The sequence below is a fragment of the Ictidomys tridecemlineatus genome, chromosome 10 (assembly GCF_052094955.1).
Source record: "Ictidomys tridecemlineatus isolate mIctTri1 chromosome 10, mIctTri1.hap1, whole genome shotgun sequence".
NCBI lineage: Eukaryota > Metazoa > Chordata > Mammalia > Rodentia > Sciuridae > Ictidomys > Ictidomys tridecemlineatus.
Genome location: NC_135486.1, coordinates 128,096,127 through 128,124,009, shown reverse-complemented (window position 1 = coordinate 128,124,009; position 27,883 = coordinate 128,096,127). Strand labels below are relative to the sequence as shown.

Sequence of the window (27,883 nt, the reverse complement as noted above, 5' to 3'; positions counted from 1 at the left end):
ACTTAAGGAATTCCCATTGCCTCTTCTAGGTTATATGTGTAAATAGTTGTTTTTATGCAAGGTTAGTTTAGATACTGCTCTTTACAGGATGAGTGGTGTTGTCTTTGGCTGTGTGGTCTTAAATGTGTTTCTAATGTGTGTGTCAAATAATTACCTGTTAAACAGACTGCCAATCTGGCTGAAGCCAATGCTTCTGAAGAAGATAAAATAAAAGCAATGATGTCGCAATCTGGCCATGAATACGACCCAATCAAGTAAGTTCATAAATACTTTACATTAATTGGAACTTTGGGGGTGAATTTTTCCCCCCAGTCAAAAACATTATTTTCTAAAAGACCTTTTGTACATGTAATCATTTTTTTTTTTTCCTTTCAGTTACATGAAGAAACCTCTAGGTCCACCACCTCCATCTTATACCTGTTTCCGTTGTGGTAAACCTGGCCATTATATTAAGAATTGCCCAACCAATGGGGTAAGTCCAAAGTAGAAACTATAATTCATCTTTTTCTTAGAAGTATTGCTTAGTCATCTTGATTTTCTTGGTAAAATTGCTTTCTCTAATAAAATGGCAAATGAACTCAACCTCTGGAGCCAGATTTGCCAGTCTTCAAGTCTGGGTTCTGCCATTTAGTAGGTGAGTGAGCTTAGGCAAGTTCCTTGATCTCTCCAAGCCTATTTTTTCTTCTTCTAAATGGAGATAACAGTACTTACCTCACACGGCAATTGTGAGGATTAAATAAGATCACAAGTATGAAGTATTACAAATAAAAAGAAGTAGTAAGCACTGTATAATGTTAGCTAATTGTTAAATAAGGATGTCTGCTTTTTCTCCTTTCTCTTTTCCATCCAAATAGGATAAGAACTTTGAATCTGGTCCTAGGATTAAAAAAAGCACTGGAATTCCCAGAAGTTTTATGATGGAAGTGAAAGATCCTAACATGAAAGGCGCGATGCTTACCAACACTGGAAAATATGCAATACCAACCATAGATGCGTAAGTATACACATTAGGTATGACCTGTGGAGAAAGAGAGCACAGTCAGTCCTAGGGCATAGTGTTTGAATCTTGGGCTTGTAAATTAGCTACTTGATTCCTTGGGTACTTTGTATAGCAAGATTATTAGTCTCCACATGTTGCGTATCTGTGTTTTAAGATTGAAACACTGCAGTCTGCTCCATCTAAAGCAAATTTCAAATGATTGGGGGATTTTTGTCATCAGTGAGTGCCACTTCCCTTGTAGTCTTCTAATTTTTTCTTTTTCTTTCATTCCCTGCTTTCTTCCTCATTCACATACATATCCCCACGTTATCTTATATATGCTATTTGCATTCTGTAATTATTTTGAAAAATAAGCATAAGAAAGTTCTTCAGAATACTGAGGCAAATGTATTAACTGCCAAGCATCAACAAAATATTGACTAATAAGCGTGGATACACCTTGTAGTCTTAAGATTCTAAAGTAGGTTTATTTTATAAACCATTAGTTCAAACCAGCAATAGCTTTATAAAGCACCCTCATGCTTATTTTTAATGCATTTTTCGGTTTTGTTTTATGAACCCGGTTTTTAATGAAAGGAACAGATGTGAAAATCTAGTGATATGGTTAACTAGATGACTTTCCATTTTATCTCTCAATTATTTTAATCACCTTTTTGATTACCTTCAGTAGTTGTGAACTCACATAATATACATTCTATTAAGTGTTCCTCTGGACAGTGAATCTAGGTATTATGCCCTGAGCCCCCAGTTTTGGATTTAAGGTTATGTAATAAGATCTTGATTCTGTATTTGTAACAAGTCTTCCTTCCAGAAGATTAGGAAATTAAGAGAAAGATCTTTAGGACATGCCTTGAGAAACATTAGTTCATAGAATATGTGTCCATGTTCTCTCAATGACAAAAGGAAAATTAAAAAAAAAACTCAGGAGCAACACAGTTTTCTCAAGTTTCATGCCATAAATATTGTTGAAGTGTAGTGTAGTGAGCAGGTGGTGATGATGAGAATGGTTATGCTAGAGAATGATACTGAGAAGACCTAAGTGTTTTTTAACATGCTTCAAGATAAATACAGTGTTATAGTTCACAAATAAGAATTAGTGTTGGCCTGGGGCTTTAGCTCAGTGGCAGAGTGCTTACCTGGCACATGTGAAGCACTGGATTTGGTCCTTAGCACCACATAAAATAAACAAATAAAATAAAGACATGCTGTCCATTTACAACTACAAACAATTTTTTTTTAAATAATATTTTTTATATTCTTATTCTCTCTCAACCCTGCTCACTTTCTCAACTTCACCCCCATCTATTTTTTCTTAGTCACCATCCTGTGTTGTTGTGGTTCATCTTAGAGCAGTCTGTTGTTACGCTGTTTATAATCCAGACACATTCCATAGATGCTTCCAAGCAGTGATAGGTTGAAATTGACGATTTTTATAGTCAATGAAGAGCAGACTGCTATATGTAAAATTTCTTAAAGAATAGAAGGTTGTTATAGAGAAGTTAACATCGCCTGTGAACCTTTAACTAATACTTAATTTCATTGCTTTTTGAGTGCAGAAATATAAAAGCCCATTTGTGTCAGACACACAGCAACTGCTGGGGAGAGATGGGAGCCCAAATATTTTAAATGAAACTTTCACCCTCTCCACTAACACCACTGATAAGCAACTCAGATTCTTCTTCTGTTTCTTTTTCTATCCTCTGTTCTCCTCTTTTTTTTTTTTTTTTTTTTCTTCTTTTCTTTTCTCTCTTTGGGCAGTGGGAGACTCCTCTTTCACAAATTGGGAACAGTGGGGCATAAGCAAATTGATACTTATTTCTGGAATCGTGGTGATGTCTATGGAGCAACTGCAACACAAATAACACACCTAAGGTACCCTACTCCATACAGCTGAGATTCTTTCATTTTCAGCATTGAGATAAACACACTCTGTTCCTAATTGAAAATAGAAAAGATTTCTCTAGAAATTCCAATGTTTTACAAATTTAATTGCAGAGAGAATGGGGTTGTGGAAGCAGGTAGTGATAAGTCTGAGATTACCTCTCTCTTTTTTTAAATGTATTTTATACCCAACATTTCTGTAAAAATGCATTTCTACAAAAAAAAAAAATGGATCCAGAATGTCTGACAAGGTGTTACTTCATATTTTTGTAACATATATTCTGATTATTTAAAATCATGTTTCTTAATTGATTGTAATCTCTTAAGATAATAATTATAGGTAGATCATTGGTCTGAAATTTCATTCTGACAATTAAATGTGTGCTGATGATATATTTTCCTTGAACTATCTCCCCTGATTTGTATAATGACAGTTCTAATTTTAATTTCACACCTTGTAGCATTCACTCTAATACCTTCACAGGTTTTGGAGACTGTTGGAATATGGAAAGTTTTTGTTAAATTCTCTGTTACATAAATAGAACTTTATGGCACTGAAAGTGTTGCTTTATCTCTTTGGCCGTTAGTTTTTAGAGTTAAGGATTTTAAAATCCTTTTAGCTGCTTTTACAGCGTTTTTAAATTTTTGTTGGGCTTATTAGAGTTTTGTGTTTCTTGTTTAGGAAGAGGATGTGCATTAACTGCTTTCTTATTTTGGAAGATACACTTGTCTAAACTAATTGGCATTGTACTGATTTATATGTTCCCATTATATTACAGTAAAACATGTAACATGAATAACTTTGCCTTTTAAACAATGTTAAAACACTAAAACCTTCTTTTACAGAGAAGCATATGCAATTGGGAAGAAAGAAAAACCACCGTTCTTACCAGAGGAACCATCTTCTTCCTCAGAAGAAGATGATCCTATCCCAGATGAGTTGTTGTGTCTCATCTGCAAAGATATTATGACTGATGCTGTTGTCATTCCCTGCTGTGGAAATAGTTATTGTGATGAATGTAAGAACTGCTGAACCCTTGAGGACTTAGATTTTAGGGTATTTGTATATACTTTGAAAGATAATATAGATAACAAGGGTTGACCAACAAGCATTTAATAGAAAGTTTTTTTTCTTTGCCCTTTTAAATATTAAAATTGACCAACCCCTATACTGAGATTTTTTTAATTATAGAATTTTTGTTGTACATTTTACATGGTGTATAGAATCTGTAAAACCTTTTTTACTATAGGTAACTCTGGAAGTATTTTTAAATGGAACCAAAATCCCTTTACTAGATTTGTGAATAATATTCTGTTCTTTTTCTGAAAAGTGTAATTTGACCTTCTTCCTGTAAACTTATTACCCCAAATTGCAATTGTGATTGGGACTTTTTTTTTTTTTTGTCGTCCCCACCCCCCAATCATTTATATTAGCACCTACTTTTTTCTGTACTTACCCTAAGTTTATTCCTTTTTAACCAGAGAAGATGGTGTTATCTGGAAAGTTCACTTATCAGTCCTGCTGTAGATTTTTTCATTTCTAGAAATAGTTTTGGAATACAAATCTATTTTCAAGCCTTTTCATTAAAGACTAAGATCAAGAAGAAGTTGCTTAAAGGAAATTTGGAGACTGAGACTGAAGATCATGAATTTGAGACTCTGTCTTAAAATTAAAACTAAAAAGGATTTAGCTCAGAGGTAGTGTGTCCTGGTTTCAATTCCCAGTACTTCGAAAGAGAAAAAGAAGAGGTCACTCAGGATATGTTTGAGAATATATCAGTAAACTACTTTTTGAAGCATAGAGAATCTAAAGCTTAGTGTTGCTCCTACCTGCTGTGTGTTGTAGGTGTCTCTTCCTGTTTTTTAAAACTCTGTATTTTTATGATGCATTTTCAAAAATTAAACCATATAAAGTGGGTTTTTAAATTAATCTATTTATTATTTCTTTTGGTACTGGGGATTGAACCCAGGGGTGCTTTACCACTGAGCTACATCCTCTGCCCTTTTTATTTTTTATTTTGAGAAAGGGTCCCGCTAAGTGGCTTAGAGGCAAGCCTCAAACTTGTGATCTTCCTGCCTCAGCCTCCTGAGTTGCTGGGATTATGGCATGTGCCCACTGCTCCCACCATCCATGTATAGTTTTTATCCCTCAGGACTTGTTTCTATTTTTTCCTACAATATTCTAATTACCAAACAAAGAATAGTATTTAGGAAATAATGCCTTTTTTCCCTATTCAGACTTTACTTTAAAGTAAGTCAGGTGAGAGAAAAACATAGCAGAAGAGTACTGTGAGAATGAGATTTTACTTGTTTCTTAATCTAAGAAGTGATTGATTTTGTGTGTTTGAAAAACAGTAATTAACTGAGCAGATGTAAGCCCTCTTTTTTGTAAGTCATTCTGTAAACACCAAGTTCATGCTATACCTTTATTAATATTTAAAATCTTATACACAGGCATAAGAACAGCACTCCTAGAGTCAGATGAACATACATGTCCAACATGCCATCAGAACGATGTCTCTCCTGATGCTTTGATTGCCAATAAGTTTTTACGACAGGTAAGTTAAATTTTTTATGAAAAGAGATTTTTTTAAAAGTTTCTAATAATTTAACTATTTCCTGAGTGAATACCACATTACATATTTTTATGTTTGATATTGATAGGCTGTTAATAATTTCAAAAATGAAACTGGCTATACCAAAAGATTAAGAAAGCAATTACCTCCACCACCACCTCCAATTCCACCTCCAAGACCCCTCATTCAGCGGAACCTGCAACCTTTGATGAGATCTCCAATATCAAGACAGCAAGATCCTCTGATGATTCCAGTGACGTCATCATCAACTCACCCAGCTCCCTCTATATCTTCATTAACTGCTAATCCGTCTTCCTTGGCCCCTCCTGTGCCTGGAAATCCATCTTCTACCCCAGCTCCTGTACCTGATATAACTGCAACAGTATCCATATCAGTCCATTCAGAAAAATCAGATGGACCTTTCCGGTAAGTTTTATGGATTTCTCATTGTTAGAAAACCAATGAGATAAATGATGTAGTGTTTTGTTGTATGGCTTTAATCATTCTAGAGGTCCGCTGTGTTCAGTAAGTTTAGATGACTTGTAAGAAATGACTTGAGTCTTATGGAGCAAGAGGCAAATGAAGGTGATTCATTTGGCAAATGATAATTAAGCATCCCACAGTCAAATACCACCACACAAGTTGCCAATAACCCCTTTAAATGTTGGCTCATAGAACAGTTCTGTACTTCAGAAGTAAGAGAAGTCACTTCATAATGGTCATAATGATGATATTAAGAAAGAGTAGATTTGAGCAGAACTTTTTACCATGCAGGTAGTAGAAAAAGAAGACTTAAGGCGCACTGATGGAAATAGAAAGGTCAGGAATAATAATTATTTTGGAGCATAATTACATAGCAAATTAGTGAAAACTGATTTAAATCCTACTACTTCAAAAATGTAAAGGACCGTGACCATGTATCTAATAGCTCCATAGCATTCTTTTAGAAAAAAACCAACCAGCAATAGAGGGAAAATGTTGGGTGCAGGGGGGTACTTGCTGTAATCCTAGTTACCTTGGAATCTAAGGCAGGAGGATTAAGTTCAGAGCCAGCCCTGGAAACCTAGTGAGACCCTGTCTCCAAAAGGGCTGGGGATGTAGCTCAGTGGTAAAAATCCAGCACTCCTAGATTTAATCCTTAGTTTTTAAAACAATTTTTTTTTTCCCTGAAAAACAGCTTTTTAAAAATGTGTCAGGGGTCTGTTGCAGATATACTGATGCAATCTTTAGGGAGTCTCTCTTACATGTATATTTAAGGAATTCCACTGATCTGGTTTCTTTTTTGGCCTTTTCTTTGTTTGAATAGTGGTAATAAAGCCCAGAGAGTTCTGGATACCCTTTCAGTTTAGTAGCAGAACTAGAACTAAAGCCTGATGTTTAAGTACCATGTTCTTTTTTGTCCTCATAGCCCACTCTTTGACGTTCTTTATAAGTTTGACTCCTCTTTTTTGTACTAGAGGTTGAAGCCAGGGGCACTTAACCACTGAGCCACATACTCAGCCTTTTTTTTTATATTTTGAGACAGGGTCTTACCAAGTTGCTGAGGCTGGCTTTGAACTTTTCCATCCTCCTGCCTCATTCCCAAGCCCCTGGGATTACTGGCACTGGCCACTGTGCTTGGCTGCAGTTTTCCTCTTGCAGTCACTTTCTTTCATACCGTATCATGTCTTAAGGAAGCTCCTCTTTTTTTGCCTTCACTTAATGTATGAAGAACTCTCCAGAGGTTCAGTCCTCATTCTCACTTTCCTCAGAATTTTTCCTCATGCTTGACTTAATTCATTTTAAGGCAGGTGGTAGATAAACAGTGACACTTGTTATCTTTATTCTTAATCCTTCATATCTGAAACTTTTTAAAATATTTTTTTGATTGTTGATGTGCCTTTATTTTTTATTTATTTATATATGGTGCTAAGGATCGAACCTGGTGCCTCACACATGCCAGGCAAGTGCTCTGCCACTGAGCCCCAGCCCCAGCCCCCTGAAGACCTTTTAATGTATTACGAATTATATTGTTTTCTAGGGATTCTGATAATAAAATATTGCCAGCTGCAGCCCTTGCATCAGAACACCCAAAGGGCACCTCCTCAATTGCAATTACTGCTCTTATGGAAGAAAAGGTAAATTTTACTGGCTTTTAAATTTAGTCTTTATAGTAGGGTTTTTTGTTTTAATTTTGTTTTAGCCAATCCTTTCTTTTTAAATTTTTTCTTTATTTTAAAGGGTTACCAGGTGCCTGTCCTTGGAACCCCATCTTTGCTTGGACAGTCACTATTACACGGACAGTTGATCCCCACAACTGGTGAGTAAAATTATTTTAATTTGGACTTTTTTCCCCTTTAAAAGATGATTTTAGTTTTACTTAACATACAATTTTATATTTACTCACTGGATTCTTTTGTTTGTTTGTTTGTTTGTTTCCAAGGTCCGGTAAGAATAAATGCTGCTCGTCCAGGTGGTGGCCGTCCAGGCTGGGAACAGTAAGTATAAATTCAAGATAATGGCTCTTGGATTAAATAATGGAAACTACAACTAAGCGTTATGTTGCTGCATACTTTTTATTGTAAATTACCCTTTTATATGGAAGATTCAAATAGGTTTTATGTCAGGTGTCACAAATTCAAGCTTACATGAGGAATTATTTTCCAAAAGAATGTATAGTGATCCTTGAACAACTTGCAGTTGTTGGGCACTGACCTGACCTTCACATAGTTGAAAATCCACATATAACTTTTAAAAAAACTTCTTATAAGATTCGTATGTTTTATGGTAAATGATATAAGAGACATTGTTTACATATAGTATTATGCATTTAGGACTCACTTTTTAAAATTTCTTCTTGGGCAATGCAAGTTGTCTGCAAGTTTTTTTCAAATTGTCGCAAATTTCCCTTCCCCCCCAAAAAAATCCATATATAAATGGACTCATGCATTTCAAACCCAAGTTATTCAAGGGTCACCTGTAATTTTTCCACTATAGTAAAATACAAAATCAAATTCTTTTTGCTTTCATGGCTTAACAAATGGGGGTCACTATTCAGTGAGTAGATAAAAATTACTTGAAAACCTATTTTAAATATGGAATCACTTGTTTTCTCTAAAAATTCAAACTGTTCTTTTGTCTATTTTTTTGTTTCTAAACTTGATCAAAATTTAGGTAAATAAATACATATTAAGATTAAAGCCTACCAAGCACAAAATTCCTTTTTTTTTTTTTTTGAATAGTATCTGTGTTAAAAAAAAATTTACTACAGATTAAAATCTACAAAATGTGATTTTTTTTTTCCCTGCCCTGAAAGGCACAGACCTTTGATGTTTGTGGACTGTTCTATGGCATTAAAAATCACATTTATTTAATCTTTATAATTTCATTTTGTGAGACTTAAATTCTAGATCTTTGATCTTTGTTTGAAAGATAAACCAAATTTCTCTTAGTGAAATATTCTGTTTGAGAAACTAGCAGAGTTTATCGGTAGAAAGAACATAGGATTTTAGAGTCAGGTAGGCCTAGGTTTAAGTCCTAGTTCCTTCATTGCCAATTACTTGATCATGAGCATGTGGTTTTACTCCTCAAGTCTCAGCTTCCTCATTTGTAGAGTTTAATGTGAAGTGTCTGCATAGTGTGTTGCAGGCATAAGGGTTCTTTTCCTTTTCTATAAAAAGTTTATAGAGTAATTTGTAGAATATTAAGATAAATAATGTATTCTATATTGTTTTAATTAACTAAGTTAATTTTAAGTAAATGTAATATTTGCTCAGATCTCTGGAACAAGTTTAAAAATCAGGGAGTAAGAATAATCTTTTTAGAATAGTTAAAATAGATGCCTTAAAATCTACACACTAAAAGATTGTGTATTATCTTCATGGAAAAATCTCGAGCCTTTTTTTATTATCTTTCTTTTACATACAGTTCCAATAAGCTTGGATATCTAGTTTCCCCACCACAGCAAATTAGAAGAGGAGAGAGAAGCTGCTACAGGTAGGCATGCTAAATATTAGAATAACAGTGATCTTATGACATACTGAAAAATAAACAAAGAAATTAAGCTCAGCAACAGCAGGAGAAAGGAGGGGAGGTCATTTGTTTTATGCTCTTCTCTTTTTTAAATCTTCAATAGTTTTCCTTAAGAAACCTAGAAAAGCACAGATTTGCATTTAGTATTTTAAATGATGGCTTTTAAGGGTATATCCTTTATACTCCTTCCCAGTGATTACTTTTCCCTGTCAGCACAACAGAATGCTGGTGATGAAAGTTAACGTACTCAGCTCTCAAGTATAATGAATTACATTGTTTGTCTTTTAAACTCACCTGCCCTTCTCTTTTCCAAAAAAATAGGGTAAGGAACTTTTTATGGGCTCTTGTCCCAAACAATTCACAAGCAGTGTTTTTCTAAGTAAGCCATAGATCTTCCACCTAGGTCATAGTTGCCCAGGAGAAAAGAGTCTTCAAAATTTTATCAAAAGAACACTAAAGGGGGCTGGGGATGTGGCTCAAGCGGTAGCGCGCTCGCCTGGCATGCGTGCGGCCCGGGTTCGATCCTCAGCACCACATACCAACAAAGATGTTGTGTCTGCCAAGAACTTAAATAAATAAATAAATAAATATTTAAAAAAAAAAAAAAAAAAAGAACACTAAAGGGGGCTGGAGTTGTAATTCAGTGGTAAAGCACTTGCCTCAAAAGCGTGAGGCACTGGGTTCAATCCTTAGCACCACATAAAAATAAATAAATAAAAATAAAGATGTCCATCTACAACTTAAAAAATTTTTTTTAAACACTAAAGGTATTTTCTAGTGCTCCACTGAGAACTGTTAAGCTTATGAAAGTTCCTATTTTTTTTACTAGATCACAAGTTAAGAGAAGGTAATAGTTACTAATTCCTGACTGTGACAAAAGGCTTAAAATCTAAACCCCTTCTGCTTATGTTGCCATAATGTAAAGAACTTTTAGTTTTACAAAAGCCCACTCGGTTTCTTTGATGAGGCATAATTTAGAAACTTTAGCTAGCACTATTTGTACTTAATCCTTTGAGAGAAAACGGTGGGATTTTCAGTTGTTGATGGGATTTTTTCCCAGTTCTTAATTATAAGTGTTAGAGCTGATATTTATTCTATTTTGTATGGCCTTGACCCCCATCTTTCCTCAAAAATGTTGCAGGAAAAGTGTTTTTTTTGTTTTGTTTTTGTTTTTCATTTAAACTTCTGGTCTTGGAAGACATTATGGCGAAAACTGGGTCATAGCTAATCAGTTCTTCAAAAGATACATTAGGAAGTAATAGGTGATAATTAGTGAAGTAATAACCAATCTAAACTTCACAAAAGGTAATTTTAAACATATCTCCATATAAAAAATGTCCCATAAACTTTCCATTGAAATTCCTAAGTAGCCTTAAAAATCATGATTTTGTTTAGAGTTGCTTTTTTTTTTTTTTTTTTTTTTGAGATGGGGAAATGGGGTCTTGCTATGCTGCCCAGGCTGTTCTCAAATTCTGGGCTAAGTGATCCTCCCACCTCAGCCTCCCAGGTAGCTGGGACTAAAACCATTGCACCTGCTTTTCTAGATTTATATTTACAAATAAGTGGTATCACTGTTTCTATGCTATTTGAACAGTTAATTCTATTCAGTTGTTTGTACATTTGAAAATGATTATGGCTAGGAAAAGATAAGTTTATCTTTACTTATCAGATGAATTTAAAGGATTAATATCTTGGAATTTATTTCTCCAGAAGTATAAACCGTGGGCGGCATCACAGCGAAAGATCACAGAGAACTCAAGGCCCATCATTACCAGCAACTCCAGTCTTTGTACCTGTTCCACCACCTCCTTTGTATCCACCTCCTCCCCACACACTTCCTCTCCCTCCAGGTGTTCCTCCCCCACAGTTTTCTCCTCAATTTCCTCCTGGCCAGCCACCACCTGCTGGGTATAGTGTCCCTCCTCCAGGGTTTCCTCCAGCTCCTGCCAATTTATCTACACCTTGGGTATCATCAGGAGTTCAGACAGCTCATTCAAATACCATCCCAACAACACAAGCACCACCTTTGTCCAGGGAGGAGTTCTATAGAGAACAACGCCGATTAAAAGAAGAGTAAGTATTTTAATTTGAAATTATTATATAAACTTTTTTCCATTTTCTTATATAACATTAAATAGGTGTCTTTGGAAACATTTTCCAGTGTTTCCAGTTAGTACAAGAAAATTCACCTAAAGTTTAAACCAAACCATACAAGCAACTTTCTCAGGGATTCCTAGTTATTTGTAGTTTTAAAGTAGAAAACTAATGGCAATTTCATTCATTTCATTCATGATCTAATTACATTTGTCTTGTTAGTTTTCTTAAATGGTTTTTGTTAACTTTCACTCTTTAACTTTATTTTACTAGGGAAAAGAAAAAGTCCAAGCTAGATGAGTTTACAAATGATTTTGCTAAGGAATTGATGGAATACAAAAAGATTCAAAAGGAGCGTAGGCGCTCATTTTCCAGGTTAGTGTTTTGCAAGCCTTCACAACAGAATTACAAATGGGACTTTGAATATCCAGGGATTAGCTATGGATATAAACAACATTGCACTTATGAATTTTTTCTGATTCGGTCTAGGTTTATAGAAATGGAGATGTAACCTATTTCCCAATATCTGTTTATTGAAATAATGTCTCAATGTAAATTCTATTGTGTAGAACTAGCAGTTATGGGGATTAAATTGCCCTTGTCCCTTGAAGTTATTTGCAGTGTAAAATAATTGGGAAATGTTTATGGAAGGAAAGAATTAGGGAAACAACCAAAGAATATATCTGAGGACCCTTTTACCATAAGGCTACAGCTTCTTGCTGGAACATTAACCTGTGTAATTGTAAAGTAGTAGTAGAACACAAAGTGCTGTATTGATAGAAAAACTGAATTAGAAAAATTCCCTACAAGTTTGCTTTAAAGATTTTTCTTAGCCTCACACTTAAAATGTGGTTCCTTTAAAGTTAGATTGTTGGCTAGTATAGGACAAAAGATGGACTCCTACTTTTAAATAATTAGATAGGAAGTGAAATTCAAATATGATTGGCATTTTGTTTAATGTTAATAAGCTCATATAACTCACGGTACATTAATGCACTCCACTCTAGTTGTTAAGACTTCACTTTTGTTTTATAACAAATGATTGCTCTGCTTTGTGTATTTTATTCGATTCCAATAGAGGTCACTGTGCCTCTTTAATCACCTAAGGTGAAACTTGATATTAACAAAGATGAAACCGTGAGAAGAGAATGCTAGAATATTAGAGTCTGTATTCTATTTTGAATATATTTCTCAACTATCAATTATTGTTTTGTTTTTGTTTTTAGGTCTAAATCTCCCTATAGTGGTTCATCATATTCAAGAAGTTCATATACATATTCTAAATCAAGATCTGGCTCAACACGTTCTCGCTCTTACTCTCGTTCATTCAGCCGCTCACATTCTCGATCCTATTCACGATCACCTCCGTATCCTAGAAGAGGCAGAGGCAAGAGTCGCAATTACCGTTCCCGGTCTAGATCTCATGGCTATCATCGGTCTAGGTCAAGGTCACCCCCATATAGACGCTACCACTCAAGATCAAGATCTCCTCAAGCATTTAGGGGACAGTCTCCCAATAAGCGCAATGTACCTCAAGGAGAAACAGAACGTGAATATTTTAATAGATACAGAGAAGTTCCACCACCTTATGACATAAAAGCATATTATGGGAGGAATGTTGATTTTAGAGACCCATTTGAAAAAGAACGTTACCGAGAATGGGAGAGAAAATACAGAGAGTGGTATGAAAAATACTACAAAGGTTATGCTGCTGGAGCACAGCCTAGACCCTCAGCAAATAGAGAGAATTTTTCCCCAGAGAGATTTTTACCACTTAATATCAGGAATTCACCCTTCACAAGAGGTCGCAGAGAAGATTACGTTGGTGGACAGAGTCATAGAAGTCGAAATATAGGTGGCAACTATCCAGAAAAGCTCTCAGCAAGAGACACTCACAATCAAAAGGATAATACAAAGTCAAAAGAGAAGGAGGGTGAAAATGCTCCAGGAGATGGCAAAGGAAATAAGCATAAGAAACATCGAAAAAGAAGGAAGGGGGAAGAGAGTGAAGGTTTTCTGAACCCAGAATTATTAGAGACTTCTAGGAAATCAAGAGAACCTTCAGGTGTTGAAGAAAATAAAACAGACTCATTGTTTGTTCTCCCAAGTAGAGATGATGCTACTCCTGTTAGGGATGAACCAATGGATGCAGAATCCATCACTTTCAAATCAGTGTCTGAAAAAGACAAGAGGGAAAAAGATAAACCAAAAACAAAAGGTGACAAGACCAAACGGAAAAATGATGGATCTGCTGTGTCCAAAAAAGAAAATGTCACAAAGCCTGCTAAAGGACCCCAAGATAAAATAGATGGAGAGCGTGAAAAATCTCCTCGGTCTGAACCTCCACTTAAAAAAGCCAAAGAGGAGACTCCAAAGACTGACAGTACTAAGTCATCATCTTCCTCTCAGAAAGATGAAAAGATCATTGGTACCCCCAGAAAAGCTCACTCGAAATCAACTAAAGAACACCAGGAAACAAAACCAGTCAAAGAGGAAAAGGTGAAAAAGGACTATTCCAAAGATGTCAAGTCAGAAAAACTAACCAATAAGGAAGAAAAGGCCAAGAAACCTACTGAGAAAAACAAACCACCTGATAGTAAGGGAGAGAAAAGGAAAAGAAAGACTGAAGAAAAGGGAGCAGAGAAAGATTTTGAATCTTCTTCAGTGAAAATCTCTAAACTCGAAGTAACCGAAATAGTGAAACCATCACCAAAGCGCAAAATGGAACCTGATATTGAAAAATTGGATAGGACCCCAGAAAAGGACAAAACGTCTTCATCAGCTGCCCCAGCCAAAAAAATCAAGCTCAACCGAGAAACTGGGAAGAAAATTGGAAGCACAGAAAATATAGCTAGTACAAAAGAGCCCTCCGAAAAGTTGGAGTCCACATCTAGCAAAGTTAAACAGGAAAAGGGCAAAGGAAAGGTCAAACGAAAAGTAACTGGAACTGAAGGATCCAGTTCAACTCTAGTGGATTATGCCAGGTATTATGGGAAGGCGGGAGCAGCTGTCCATCTCAGGAAATCACCCTGGAATTTTATCCATGTTTAAAAGTGTGTTTGATAACAATGTGTGCCTAAAATGGGAATTAGGCTGGCTTACTCTTTGGTTATCTTTAAACGGCGGGGGGGGGGGGTGGTATTAAAGATAAGGTTTCAAGAAGAATTGGGTGGTTGAACCACATTTGTTTTTAAACATTTGTGTATTAGAGCAAAATAGTTTAGCTTTTTAAAGTTTTAAAGGACATTTATCATTAGTTCAGGTTAGCATTTTGGCATTTGTCAGTTTTACAATTGGTAGAACATCCTTCCTTAATTAAAATTGTTTCTTTTCTTTTTAGTACAAGCTCAACTGGAGGCAGTCCTGTGCGGAAATCTGAAGAGAAAACAGATACAAAGAGAACTGTCATTAAAACTATGGAAGAATATAATAATGACAATACTGCTCCTGCCGAAGATGTTATTATTATGATCCAGGTTCCTCAGTCTAAATGGGATAAAGATGACTTTGAATCTGAAGAAGAAGATGTTAAATCCACACAGCCTGTACCAAGTGTAGGAAAACCTGCCAGTGTTATAAAGAATGTTAGTACTAAGCCATCAAATACAGTCAAATACACAGAGAAAGAAAGTGAGCCATCAGAGAAAATTCAGAAACTCACCAAAGAGGTGAGCCATGAAGTTACACAGCATGAAGTCAAAAGTTCAAAAAACTCTTCATCTAGTGAAAAGGGGAAAACCAAAGATCGAGATCATTCAGTGTTAGAAAAAGAAAACCCTGAAAAAAGGAAGAACAGCACTCAACCAGAGAAAGATAGTAATTTGGACCGTCTGAATGAACAAGGAAATTTTAAAAGTCTGTCTCAATCTTCCAAAGAGACTAGAGCTTCAGAAAAGCATGATTCCATTCGTGGTTCCTCAAATAAAGACTTCACTCCCAACAGAGACAAAAAAACTGACTATGACAACAGAGAGTACTCAAGTTCCAAACGTAGAGAGGAAAGAAATGAATTAACAAGAAGAAAAGACTCTCCTCCTCGGAGTAAAGATTCTGCATCTGGGCAGAAAAATAAGCCAAGGGAGGAGAGAGAGTTGCCTAAAAAAGGAACAGGAGATTCCAAAAAAAGTAATTCTAGTCCACCAAGAGAGAAAAAGCCTCATGATCAGAAAACCCCCTATGATACTAAGCGCCCAAGTGAAGAGACAAAATCTGTAGATAAAAATCCTGGTAAGGATCGAGAGAAGCATGTGTTAGAGGCACGGAACAATAAAGAGTCAAATAATAGTAAATTACTTTATGTACTTAACCCACCAGACCCACAGATTGAAAAAGAACCAGTTACTGGACAGATTGACAAGAATGCTATCAAGCCTAAACCCCAGTTAAGTCATTCCTCCAGACTGTCCTCTGACTTAACTAGAGAGACTGATGAAGCTGCTTTTGAACCAGACTATAATGAAAGTGACAGTGAAAGTAATGTATCTGTGAAAGAAGAAGAAACTTCTGGAAACATTTCTAAGGAGCTGAAAGATAAAATGATGGAGAAAGCAAAAGAGAGCCTGGACACAGCAGCAGTCCCCCAGGTGGGCGTAAGCAGGAGCCAGAGTCAAAGTAGCCCTAGTGTTAGTCCAAGTAGAAGTCACAGCCCTTCTGGAAGCCAGACCCGAAGCCACAGTAGCAGTGCCAGCTCAGCTGAAAGTCAGGATAGCAAGAAGAAGAAGAAAAAGAAGGAAAAGAAAAAGCACAAGAAACATAAAAAGCATAAGAAGCATAAGAAGCATGCAGGCACTGAATTAGAGTTGGAAAAAAGCCAGAAACACAAACACAAGAAAAAGAAGTCAAAGAAAAGCAAAGACAAAGAAAAGGAGAAGGAGAAAGATGACCAAAAAGTGAAATCTGTCACTGTGTAGGAGGACAGATTATTTTTAACTGACTTAATTACTAAGTCATCTGTATTAAATTTTGTTATAATGTAAAGAGATTCAAGCCTTGTAAATAATGACATGGAAGACCCTGTGCTGCACTTAAAATATTGCTGCTTGATTATTTGATTTTTACATCAGAGCTTTATAACACGAACTTTTGTACAGAACTGTGAGTGTGTGACCATGTAACATGAGAGGTTTTGCTAGGGCCTATTATTTTTAACCACCATTAATTAGTTGGGGTGGAGTTTACTGTACTGTGAAATTTTCACATTTGAATTTTTTTAATTGCCTGGCAAACGCTGATATAAGTTCTAAATATCAGCAGAATGATTTGCTGAATTCATTACAACCCCGTTATGTCACTTTTTGATTACAATAAAAGTTTTCAGTAAACTTTTCAAATGTTGAATATTTGCATTATTTAAAGAAAACAGTATGGTATCTCTTCCCTTTCCCTATTCAAAACATCCTTTGAGCCTTTAGGCTGAATTGGATGTTTAAAATTTAATTTGGCACATTGGAGATACAAAGGTGGGCTGGAGATAGGTGGCTGGAAATAGGTCAGGTCAGTTGGCAATATGGTTGAATAAATCTAGGGGATCTTGACTACAGTAAATAGAAGCTTCATTTCTTAAAGGTTTGGGTTTACAACTTGGAGACAAGGAAGTGTGATTTATGACCGGAAGACATTTCTTGAAATTTTGATAAGTTAGTATTAAATCTCTTGTAAAGGAGAATGCAGGTAAACCTGTGAGCATCTGTGGCCTGCCCCGTCTACCCAGTTGATAAGAGCAAACAGTAAGTACTAGATAAGACTGTGGTGGGTTATTGCTTTATTGCTGTGGTTCAGGAAGAATACTGTGAACAACGAAAAGGATCTAGGAAATGTACATAGGAGTTGCACTTAAGAAACTCGTAAATGGGGATTATGTTCATTTTCATTTAGAAAAAATGGAGAACACTTGTGATCTGGTGATCCTGGAGGGCTTTGGTGGTTGAAGACAAGGCTTTATATGAGCAACAAGCTGCTGCCTTGCTCTGACTAAAAGCATTTCCAGACTCGGCCAGGTACACCACACTGTCTGCTGCTGTTGATGTGTGATTTTAAATGGCATACAGATAAACTTTTCTGAATGTGAGTGTGCATTTAGTGCAGCATTTTAAAATATTGACTTAAAATTTGTACACAAGCACTGTAATCATGAAAGCCATTTAGGACTGAGAAATTTGGAAAGTATACTCTAGTAGCAATCAGATTTCTTTAAGTGGACTGTGTGTGTGTCTCCTTCACAGCAACAAGTGTGAGCTCAAAAGGTATGTGTCTCGTTTATGTTCCAAAAACCATTCTATGGACATAGTAATCAATAAATGTTTTAAATAATAAGATTACATAATTTTTTTAACTTTAAGGTTATTGTACCAGGCAAATTCTTTCCTACATAGTGGTTGAAATATGCCTAGGGGCCAGTAAATGCATACTTCACTGCAATGTGTCAGCTTCCCCCTACACCCCAAGGGAAGAAATTCATTTTTGAGCTACTATAGATTTGAGAAATAGTGTTCTCCCAGTAACCAGGAAACCATGTTTCAGTATTCCAAACTGTTAAAATCAGGTGGCTAAAATAGTTGCCTTGCTAGTGTCAGCAGATGAAGGGAGCTGAACCCCCTCCAGAATATTTAAGCCAGTGATATCAGGTGGAAAGTGACTTAATGATTTATTCTTCCCAATTTGTGCAAGTGATCCGAGATATGTGTTATCCCCTTTTACCTGTTTAGTTCATTTAACAAATGCTATTATTTTGCCCAACTCTATAGAAGAAAACCTCTGGAATGTGCTCTAAGACCTTCTTTTTACTATTGTTAGTTTGCTTTAGCTTCAGCACTTGTTATTTTTTAACAACAATAACAAAGCCTTAGGTGAGTGTATAAATATGTGTGTTTTGAGTGTACTGCTTTGTAGGTCATAAACACCCCTTTGGCATCAATTTTTCACATTTTTAAAATCATTTTTAACTGATCATATATCATTTCTTTGTGGTGAAAACTTTCAGAAATCTTTTCTGTAGCTTTAAGAAACACAGGACATTACTGTTACCTGTAGTCCCCCTACTGTGCAACAGCATACCAGAACCTCTGGCTCCCCCACTAACTGGTGTCCTCCTCCCCATCAATCCTTCTCTCCCCACCCCCACCACCTACCAGTTCTCCCTGGTTCCTGGTAACCACCATCCTACTCTCAACTTCCTATATTCCACATATGTATAAGATCATGAAGTGCTTGATCTTTGGCCTATTTCATTTAGCAAAGAACTCAAGTTTCATTCATGTCACAAGTGACAGGATTCTACCCTCTCTGACTGAATGCTGTTTCACTGTGTATGTTTACTGCATTTTCCTTCTTCATCATTTTGATATGGGTACTTTGGGTATTTCCATGGGAGGCGGGGGTAATGGTGAACAATGCTTCAGTGAACATAGGAGTGTCATATGTTTGATGATTTATTCCTGATTTGTGCAAGTGTTCCTCTGATCGCATCGGAAGCTATTTAGTGATTTATCTACGTATGCATACTTATAGCACTCCATATATATAAAGTAGTAGGATTGCTGGATAATGTGGCAACTCTAGTTTTAATTTTTTGAGGAACTCCATTCAGTTTTCGATAATGGACATACTAATAATGTACATTCCCTCCAACAGTGTGCAAGGGTTCCCTTTTCTCTACATCCTCACCAGCTCTTAGATTTTAAATTTTCTGTTAGGAAAGTATAGAATTAAGTAAGCCACTTAAATCCTTAATAAAGAATAACATGGAGCTGCTATCTGTGAAGAACAATTTGAAATACTAGTAAGAAAGGGTTAAAGGGAATATTTCAAAGAATTCTTTGTAGTAATCTAAGCAGTTTATCAAAACTCCTTTTTATTAGCCTTTGAGATTATTTTGATGATTATGCCAACAGAATTTTTAAAAGTGACAGGCTAATTCCTTTATGTACTTTTTAAAAACTTAATGGGAGGTGAACAGTGGTCTCCTGTTACAGCGGAGCCTAGCTCAGAGCTTGCTCCTCCTCTCTTGGCAATGTGCCTGCCTTTGAATTGCCATGAAGTTGGCTTGGGCATTATGAATCTTCTTTCAATTCAGTTTTCCATTTTAAAGTTTTTAGTGGCAATTAGAGTATGGACATGTATTTAGGATTCCAAATAAAGTGTTCTCTTACAGAAACATTTGACACCTCAATAAAATTGTAATAACTGAATTTGACACCTTAATAAAATTGTAATAATTGACTAAATATATTTTTAACACAAATTTAATGATGCCCAGAGCCTCGTAGGTGTTTCCATGTCTTAGAAACTAATAAAAACAAATATGAAAATTAAAAGATAGGGTAAGGCTAAAAACCAGGGGGAAAATGGGATGGTAGAGAGCCACAAATGTGGGGGACTTCTGCCATATTACCACATCTTAAAAGATGTTTAAGAAAGAAGAAATGCAGACACCCATCTACTGACAGAGCTCTCTGCCTTCGAAAGCAGATGGACTCTTGGGAAGCTTGAGTGGATCATGGGCCTCATGAACACCCTGTGTTCCCGGGGAATGTTCACTTAGAAGTCACTTTAAATGTAACAATTGCACAAGTGGATCAGGAAGATTAAGCTCCTGTATTGATGGAGATGGAGGAAGAGTCCATCACAGAACATTGGTTACAGCTGATCCCGGCTAGGAAGGAGGGCAGGCCACATGGGTCTTATTAACCTGGCTTCTGTTGGGTGGGAAGGGAGACAGAATTCTCAAAGCATTATGGTATTGGTGCTAGAATAGACAAGTTAGTGGAATTGAATGTAACATCAGAAGTTGGGACTAAATATAAAACAGTTTGAGCATGTGAAGAGGATAGATTCACGCCCCACCCCCACCCCTGTAAGCAGCTTTGGAAAAAAAAAAGTTTCTTAGGATTCTAAAAGGGATTTGGTGGGGGATGGGGGGTGGTACTGGGGATTGAACCCAGAGGCTACCTCTGAGCTACACCCCAGCTCTTTTTTAATTTTTGAGACAGGGTCTCAGTAAATTGCCCAAGCTAGCCTTAGTGAGATCCTCCTGCCTCAGCCTCAGCCTCTGTGGTAGCTGTAATAACAGGAATGTGCACTGTGCCCAGCTGAATTAAATATTTTTTATAATTACATGACCCAAGGATTAGCCTGTATTTCCCCAGTCTTCTGGGATCACCTTTAATAGCTTAGGTCATTTTTTCCAAACTGTTCAGTCAACTGGAAACCAGGGATCTTCCCCAAAAGTTTTAACAATTATTGAATGAAACCTGGTTTATCTTGGTTTGTTCCTTCTTGGTTCCTTGAGATATATTCCTGGTGCTGGTTTTTCTCATCTCTCACTAAGTCTCAATCTTCACAAACTATGATATTTCTATCTTCTCAGAACATGGCCATGTTCTCTCACTTTTTCTTCCTTTTGGTCCCACACTGTAGGCTCTTCCACTTTTAAGCTGAAATTAGTCATTAAGTTTTTTTTTTTTTTGAACCAAGAAACAATTTTCCTGAGATGGATTGTGCCATTGGAGAGCAGAAGAAGCTGCTGTTTTCCAAAATTGCAACTTTTCCTCCAGTCCAGTATTTAAAAATTATTTCAATTTTTATACAGAAATACAAATGGCCATTTTATCTGAAAAAAGTTAAAATTAACCCCTCACAGTAGTAAAGCAAAAATGTCAATAAAGCAATTTTATTGCCTTTAGGCTTTCAGACCAAACCCTAAGTCCAAAATTACGTCATTCTTCCCACCACCTTGGCACACATACACATCTCCCCTCCTCCATCCTCTAGATAAAAGTTTTGTCATTTAGAGTAAATCATAATGGAGTACATTATTACATATATTACACACAGATATAGAATAATAAAGCTTTTAAAAATTGTATACATATGCATAAATCTGAATATATATACAGAGTTCATAATTGAATTAGTTGAATCATTTGGAATAGTAAAATGCCTTTCTGGGAACTTTTCTGAAATTATGAAAACTTTTTGTTTTATTTTTCTAGGTTATCAGAAGCATAAACCTCCTCTTAGTATATTCAAATTAATCAAATATTTCATCAGTTTTATCTTTTTTCTTGGCATATTCCTCCTAGAATCTTTCTTCTTCCTATCCAAAAACAAAAAACAAACAAAAAAAAACACTGTTGCCTGCTAGGCCTGCCACAGAGCTCAATGCTGCCAGCTCCCGGGAGTTCACCGTGCCTTCTGCAGTGGGCCTGTGCCTTCCATTCTGTCTTTTTTGATTGCTTCCTCACTCGGTGGTGGAGGACACATAGTTTTTATTTTTTCTGACACATGATCTTGTAAACTCCTGAGGAAGAGTTCATAGGAAGTCAATTTTCTTGAATTCTTTAGACATAGTAGTTGGGTTATCCCGGCAAATTCATACCTGCATGGAATTCGATTTCAGTTCATGATCCCCTCTTCCCCCACCACGTCCTCTCTCCCCCTCCAATTCTCGTTCCTCTATTAGACTTCCTTTCACTCATCTATTAATTTATACATACATGTCATTGATGGACCTTTATTTTTATGAATACCTTTATTTTGTTTATTTTTGTGTGGTGCCAGGGATCGAACGCAGTGCCTCACACATGCGAGGCAAGTGCTCTACCACTGAGCCACAACCCAACCCTCCTCTATTAATTTTTTTTTTTTTTTTGAGTGTGTGTGGTGCTGGGAATTGAACCTAAGGCCTTGTTCGAGGGAACCAAACACTCTACCAACTAAGCTATATATATCCCCTCATCTATTAATTTACATTTGATAGGTTCATTGTATTATCCAATTCTCCTTCTATTTCCGTCTATTTGCTGGCAAATGCCATAATTTCATTCTTTTTGATGGCTTAGTAGAACTCTCATACTTTATTATGTTTATTTATTTATCTCATACTTTATTAATCCATGCATCAGTTGATGGGCATCTGGGTTGATTCCATAATTTAGCTATTGTGAATTGTGCTGCTATAAACATTGAGGTGGCTATATCGAAGTAGTATGTTGATTTTAGATCTTTGGGGAAAATCCAAAGGAGTGGGATAGCTGGGTCATGTGATGGTTCCATCCCTGTTTTTGTGAGGAGTCTCCATAGTGCTTTCCAGAAACTAGTCTGCAGTCCCACCAACAAGCGTATCTCTTCCCACAGCCTCGCCAGCATTTATTGTTTGTTTGTATTCTTGGTCCTTGCTTTTCTGACTAGAAGGAGATGAAATCTTAGTGTAGTTTCGATTTACATTTCCCTCATTGTTAGAGATGTTTAATATTTTTTCATATATTTGTTGGACACTTGTGTTTCTTCTTTGAGAAGTTTCTGTTCAAATGCCATATGAGCCCTTTCAAACTGGAAAATTGTATCTTTCGCTGTAGGACACATTCTTTTATTATGGGATAAAGTTTTCTGATTTTTTTTCTTTATTTTTGGGGACTCATTATTTGGATGTTAGATTTCCTATTTTTCATGTATATTTTTGTTGTGAAATTTCCTCAGCATTTTCCAATATTTTTATGTCTCCTGAAATATTTATAATATTCTCAAGAGTTCTTTTTTTTCCTGGATGCTTATTGTTCTTTTCTCATGGATATATTATGACTTAGGAAGATAGCTCCTTTTTTAAAAAAAATATTTATTTGTTAGATGTAGATGGATACAACACAATGCCTCTATTTTTATATGGTGCTGAGGATCGAACCCAGGTCCGGCCCGTGCTAGGCGAGCGCTCTACCACTGAGCCACAATCCCAGCCCCAGGAAGATAGCTCCTTGAATTAGAAATTTGTGAGATTTATGAAGTACATTCAGTAAGGTGATCTGGTTGGATCATTTCATTGGGGATCTCGAGGTGTTTTTCTTTTTCTAAAAAATATGTATATACATATTTTTTTGTTCATGGAGCTTTATTTTTATTTATTTATATGCTGTACTGAGAATCAAACACATGCTAGCAAGTGCTCTACACTGAGCACAACCCCAGCCTCCTCTAGACATTTTTCTTGTCATTTTTCATCATTTTTCATCATTTTTCATCATTTCCCAGGGAGGAACCCTCCACTCTTCAGACGGGGGAGGACAAGGTGCAACTTTGTCACAAACCTAGCTACCAGAAATGTAGGCTTCATTCAGAATATACAGACTTGGACTCAACCCCGCCTTCAGCACAGCACCCCTGCTCAGGCCGAGCCTGATGTCAGGTCCAGAGTCGACCTGTCAGTGGTGCTCAAGAGAAATGCATATGAGATTATCTGGGGAACTTCAAAAAATACTGAAGGCTGGGTGTTTCTGATTTGACACATCTGGGATGTGGCCTGAACACTGGACTTTTAATCTCCCAGTAGATTCCAGTATGCATCCAAGATTGGAAAGCGCTGCTCCAAAAGGACTTGTCTCCTGCCAGGCTGAGTTGCTCAGTATTCACCTCGTGGCCCCACGTGCATTCCTGCTCTCGGGAGTTATCCCTTATCTGATATTCTGATTTTTTCTGGGCTTCTATGTCATGAGGCGTCTGTCTTTGGGCTTTTGATTTACACTTCTGCTTTCTGGTCTGCTAGGTCAGTTACTGTTTGTCCACATGAATTTCACCGTTCAAAAATGTGTTGGCTATTTCCTTTCCTGCTCTTTTGTTCTAATTTGTGCCTGTTTTACCACCGTGGTACACTGGGGATGGACAGAGGTACATATGGAATATTCAGTTCATTGCACTTCACTGGAATTCCTTAGTCCTGCTCTGTTATCAATAGTGTGTCAAAATGTCAGCTGTGCTTGCCAAGTCAGATTGAGCAAAAACTGGACCTGATTAAATATTAAAGATTTCCCCCCAAAACACTACAGATCTGGTCTGTTCATCTTTTCAAGATCTTTCTAGATGTCTGATTTCTGGCTCTTTGGTCAGTATATCAATTACCTCTTTAGATCAAGAACATTTTCTTCCATTTCCTTATTTCTCTTTTTCCTCCTCCATGTCTTCCTCTTCCTTCATTACTTTTTTTTCTTTCATTCTTTTAGGAGTCTGTCTGTAGAATATAATGTAACTAAGGGATTTGTCTTCCATACATGTTTTTCCATAAACTTTTTTAGAAAGTCATTTTTAATCTTTTTCTGTGGGGAAAAATCAGTTTGTCTTGCTAATTCCAATAACTGCTGTGTATAATCCGTCATTTACTTCCTTCCTTGTGGTTGTTAATTCCAAACAACATTTCTGACCTCCCTTCAGTCCTCCTTTGCTGTAGCTTTTCTTTGACAACTTGGTCAAGTTAAATAAATGCAGAATCTACTTGCTGAGAATATGAAATTTTTTTTTAATTCTAATCTTTTTGTTGTTTCTGAAGGAAACAACTCTTAGTCTCTATATACTTTGTTTCATTTTTTAAATTACTTTTTCACACCCATTTATTCACCCATGCATAGGATAAACTTTTTTTTAACCAAATGATTTCTGATCCCTTTATTCTTATCCCTTTGTCTTTCCTTTTCTTCTTTCTTTACTGAAACGTTGATTTTTGCTCTACAACTTCAGAAGTAGCATGCATTAGTTTTAGGCAATTTAGAAATTACAGGAATCAAAAAGAAGACAATTAAAATTAATTCCACAACATAAAGACATTTTACTTTCAGTTTTTCTTAAGTTTATGTGTAATTATCCTGATCTTTATAAATATTTTAGGGTTGTTTGTATCTTTGTTTTATGAATATGTAATACCCTTGTATGGTTCAGAAATCACATATGTACTTATTTGTGTACAGATGAAGAAGCCTCCTTTGAACAGCTGTTTGCACAGCTCTTCCCCAGCTGACTGCTATTATTAGGTTCGTATATGTCTTTCCAAAGTTGTTTTTATACATTTTCAAGCATTGACACTCACTTTTATTGCCCTTTTTATATAAACAATATATTATTAAGTATATTGTTTTGCCCTTTGCCTTTTTCACTGTATACCTGAACATTATTCTTGATTAATACATAGGAAAAGTTCTCTGTTATAGCTGTTTAATATTCTGTTGTGTATAGATGTGCCATAACTTCATTGGTTTCTAGATATTTTAGATTATCAACTTTTTCTACTACATATAATGTCAAGTACACTAATACCAAATTTGGTAGCATTTTTCTCTTAGTCTAATTATTGTACTGATATCTGTTTCAAATATCAGTACATAACAGGCCATTTTTATTTTTTACCACCTGAGACCTAATTACCATATATTAGACTCTGCATGTTTACATTGTTTTGATCTGTGTACACTTGTGAAACCATTGACCATCACCACGCTCAAGATAAACCCATCTTTCTCCCTAAATATTTTCTTGTGTCTCTCTGTAAGCCTTCCATTCCACCCTTCCGCATTCTCTCACCCCCAAGCAACTCTTGATGTGCTCTAAATTCATATGACACTATAAATTTGTTTGAATTTTCTAGACCATAATATGCATGGACTCGTGTAACAGTACTCTGTTTGTTTGTTTACTGTCTTCTCTCAACATAATTATTTGGAAAGCCATCCCTGCTGTGGCATGCTTCATTTCTTTTGTTCCTGAGTAGATTTTGTTGTTTCTGTCTGTTTAACCATCCACTCATGGGTGAGGATTCAGCTTGTTTCTAGTTTGGGAATATTAGAAATAAAGCCACTAGAAACATGGATGGACAATTCTTTTGAGGGATATGCTATTTCATGTCTTATGGGTGAATTTCCAGGAGTGGAATTACTGGGTCTCACAGTAGGAGTCTGTTTAACATTTTAAGTAACTGCCAAACTGTTTTTTCTAAAGTGGATGACCATTTCACATGTCCATCAGCAGTGAGTTCATGCTGCCCACGTTCTCATCAATGCATGCTGTGGCCAGTCTTTTTAGTTTGAGCATTCTAATAATGAGTAGTATCTCATTGTGTTTTCATCATTTCCTGGTGAGCTCTTTTCTTAGGTGCTATTTGCCACTCATCTCTTTTATTTAATGAAATGCATATTCTAATCTTTTGCTTATTTCTAAATTGCATAGTCAATACATTTTGAGGGTCCTTTATATATTTAAGATACATGTCCTTTATCAAATATGTGTTATACACATGTTCTGGTCTGTGACTTGGTCTACTGAATATTGTGTTTTTTTAAATTTTTTTTTCTTTTAGTTGTAGATGGACAATAATACCTTTATTTTTATTTATTTATTTTTATGTGGTATTAAGGATCAAACCTAGGGCTCCTCACATGCTAGGCAAGTGCTTTACCAGCCCCTCAACATTGTCTTTTGAAAACCAGAAACTGCTTATTTTGATGAGGTCCAACTTATTTATAGATTTGGTCTTGTAAAAAATGTGCTTTTGGTGTTAAGAAACTATTACCTAACCCAGGCTCAAAAAGATTGCTCATTTTTCTTTTCTATATAATTGCATGACTTTAGGTTCTGCACTTAAATTAATGTTTTTTGGGGGGATTTTTTGTTTTTTGATTTTGTTTGTATCTTGTTTTGCTGTCAGTGGCACCCAGGGCCTTGCACACACTAATAAGCATGCCATCTGCCACCAAACGACACCCTTAGCCCTGATCCATTTTTAATACAGCTTCATTAAAATGTATTTCACATGCTATAAAATTATTTTATTTGATCTGTACCACTGAGTGGGTTTAAGTATGTTACAAGTTGTGTTCTCATTACCATTAATTTTGGGACACACTCACCACCCCAAGAAGAAACCCCACAGCCATCAGCAGTCACTCTCCATTCTTTTCTCACTTCAGCTCCTGGCACCTGCTAATTTTCTCTTGATCTTTGTGGATCGGCCTGCTCTGCACTTTTCACATTGACCTTAGTGTCTGGCTTCCCTCACGGGCATGTTTGCAAGATCCTTTTGGGTTGTGGCGTATGCCCCTGTTTGCTTCCTTTCCATGACTGAATAATAACCAAGCCATGGATCTACCCCATCTTGCTCATCAGTTGAAGGCATCCGGGTGTTGTCTATTTCTGGCTACTAGGAGCAAGGTGGCTTCAACATTTTGCACACATGTTTTTATGTGGACAGATATTTTCAGTTATCGGTCTGTGAGTGGGATTGCTTGTTCTTATGCCCAGTTGTTTCTTTTTCTATTTGCCACTCATCTCTTTTATTTAATGAAATGTATATTCTAATCTTTTTCTTATTTCTAAATTGCATAGTCAATAGGTTCTCACCAGCAGGGGATGGAACTTCCAATTTCTGCACACACTCCAACACTGGTCATTGTCCATCTTTTTTAATCACAGACCCCCTAGTGGCATAAAGAGGTATCACACTGTGGTTTTGATTTGCATTTCCATAGTGAATAATGATTGTGAGCATGTTTTCATGTGCTTATTATCCATTTTC

General features: G+C 36.2%; 1 protein-coding gene across 4 annotated transcripts in view; it reads left to right on the top strand.

Annotated features, from left to right (window-relative positions):
- Rbbp6 (RB binding protein 6, ubiquitin ligase) overlaps positions 1 to 16,892 on the top strand; it is a 31,455-nt gene extending 14,563 nt beyond the window's left edge. The window contains exons 5-19 of one of the 4 annotated variants that reach the window (XM_021725455.2): positions 166 to 254; positions 376 to 472; positions 855 to 994; positions 2,759 to 2,872; positions 3,728 to 3,900; positions 5,336 to 5,439; positions 5,546 to 5,883; positions 7,478 to 7,574; positions 7,678 to 7,756; positions 7,880 to 7,934; positions 9,364 to 9,432; positions 11,179 to 11,541; positions 11,836 to 11,937; positions 12,789 to 14,546; positions 14,903 to 16,892. In XM_021725455.2, coding sequence (XP_021581130.2) covers positions 166 to 254; positions 376 to 472; positions 855 to 994; positions 2,759 to 2,872; positions 3,728 to 3,900; positions 5,336 to 5,439; positions 5,546 to 5,883; positions 7,478 to 7,574; positions 7,678 to 7,756; positions 7,880 to 7,934; positions 9,364 to 9,432; positions 11,179 to 11,541; positions 11,836 to 11,937; positions 12,789 to 14,546; positions 14,903 to 16,472 — 5,148 coding nt within the window. In that variant the 3' untranslated portion in view covers positions 16,473 to 16,892. The remainder of the gene's footprint in view (positions 1 to 165; positions 255 to 375; positions 473 to 854; positions 995 to 2,758; positions 2,873 to 3,727; positions 3,901 to 5,335; positions 5,440 to 5,545; positions 5,884 to 7,477; positions 7,575 to 7,677; positions 7,757 to 7,879; positions 7,935 to 9,363; positions 9,433 to 11,178; positions 11,542 to 11,835; positions 11,938 to 12,788; positions 14,547 to 14,902) is intronic. The other 3 variants (XM_021725456.2, XM_005323758.4, XM_005323759.4) reach the window with 3 other exon arrangements.
- The last annotated feature ends 10,991 nt before the right edge of the window (positions 16,893 to 27,883 follow it).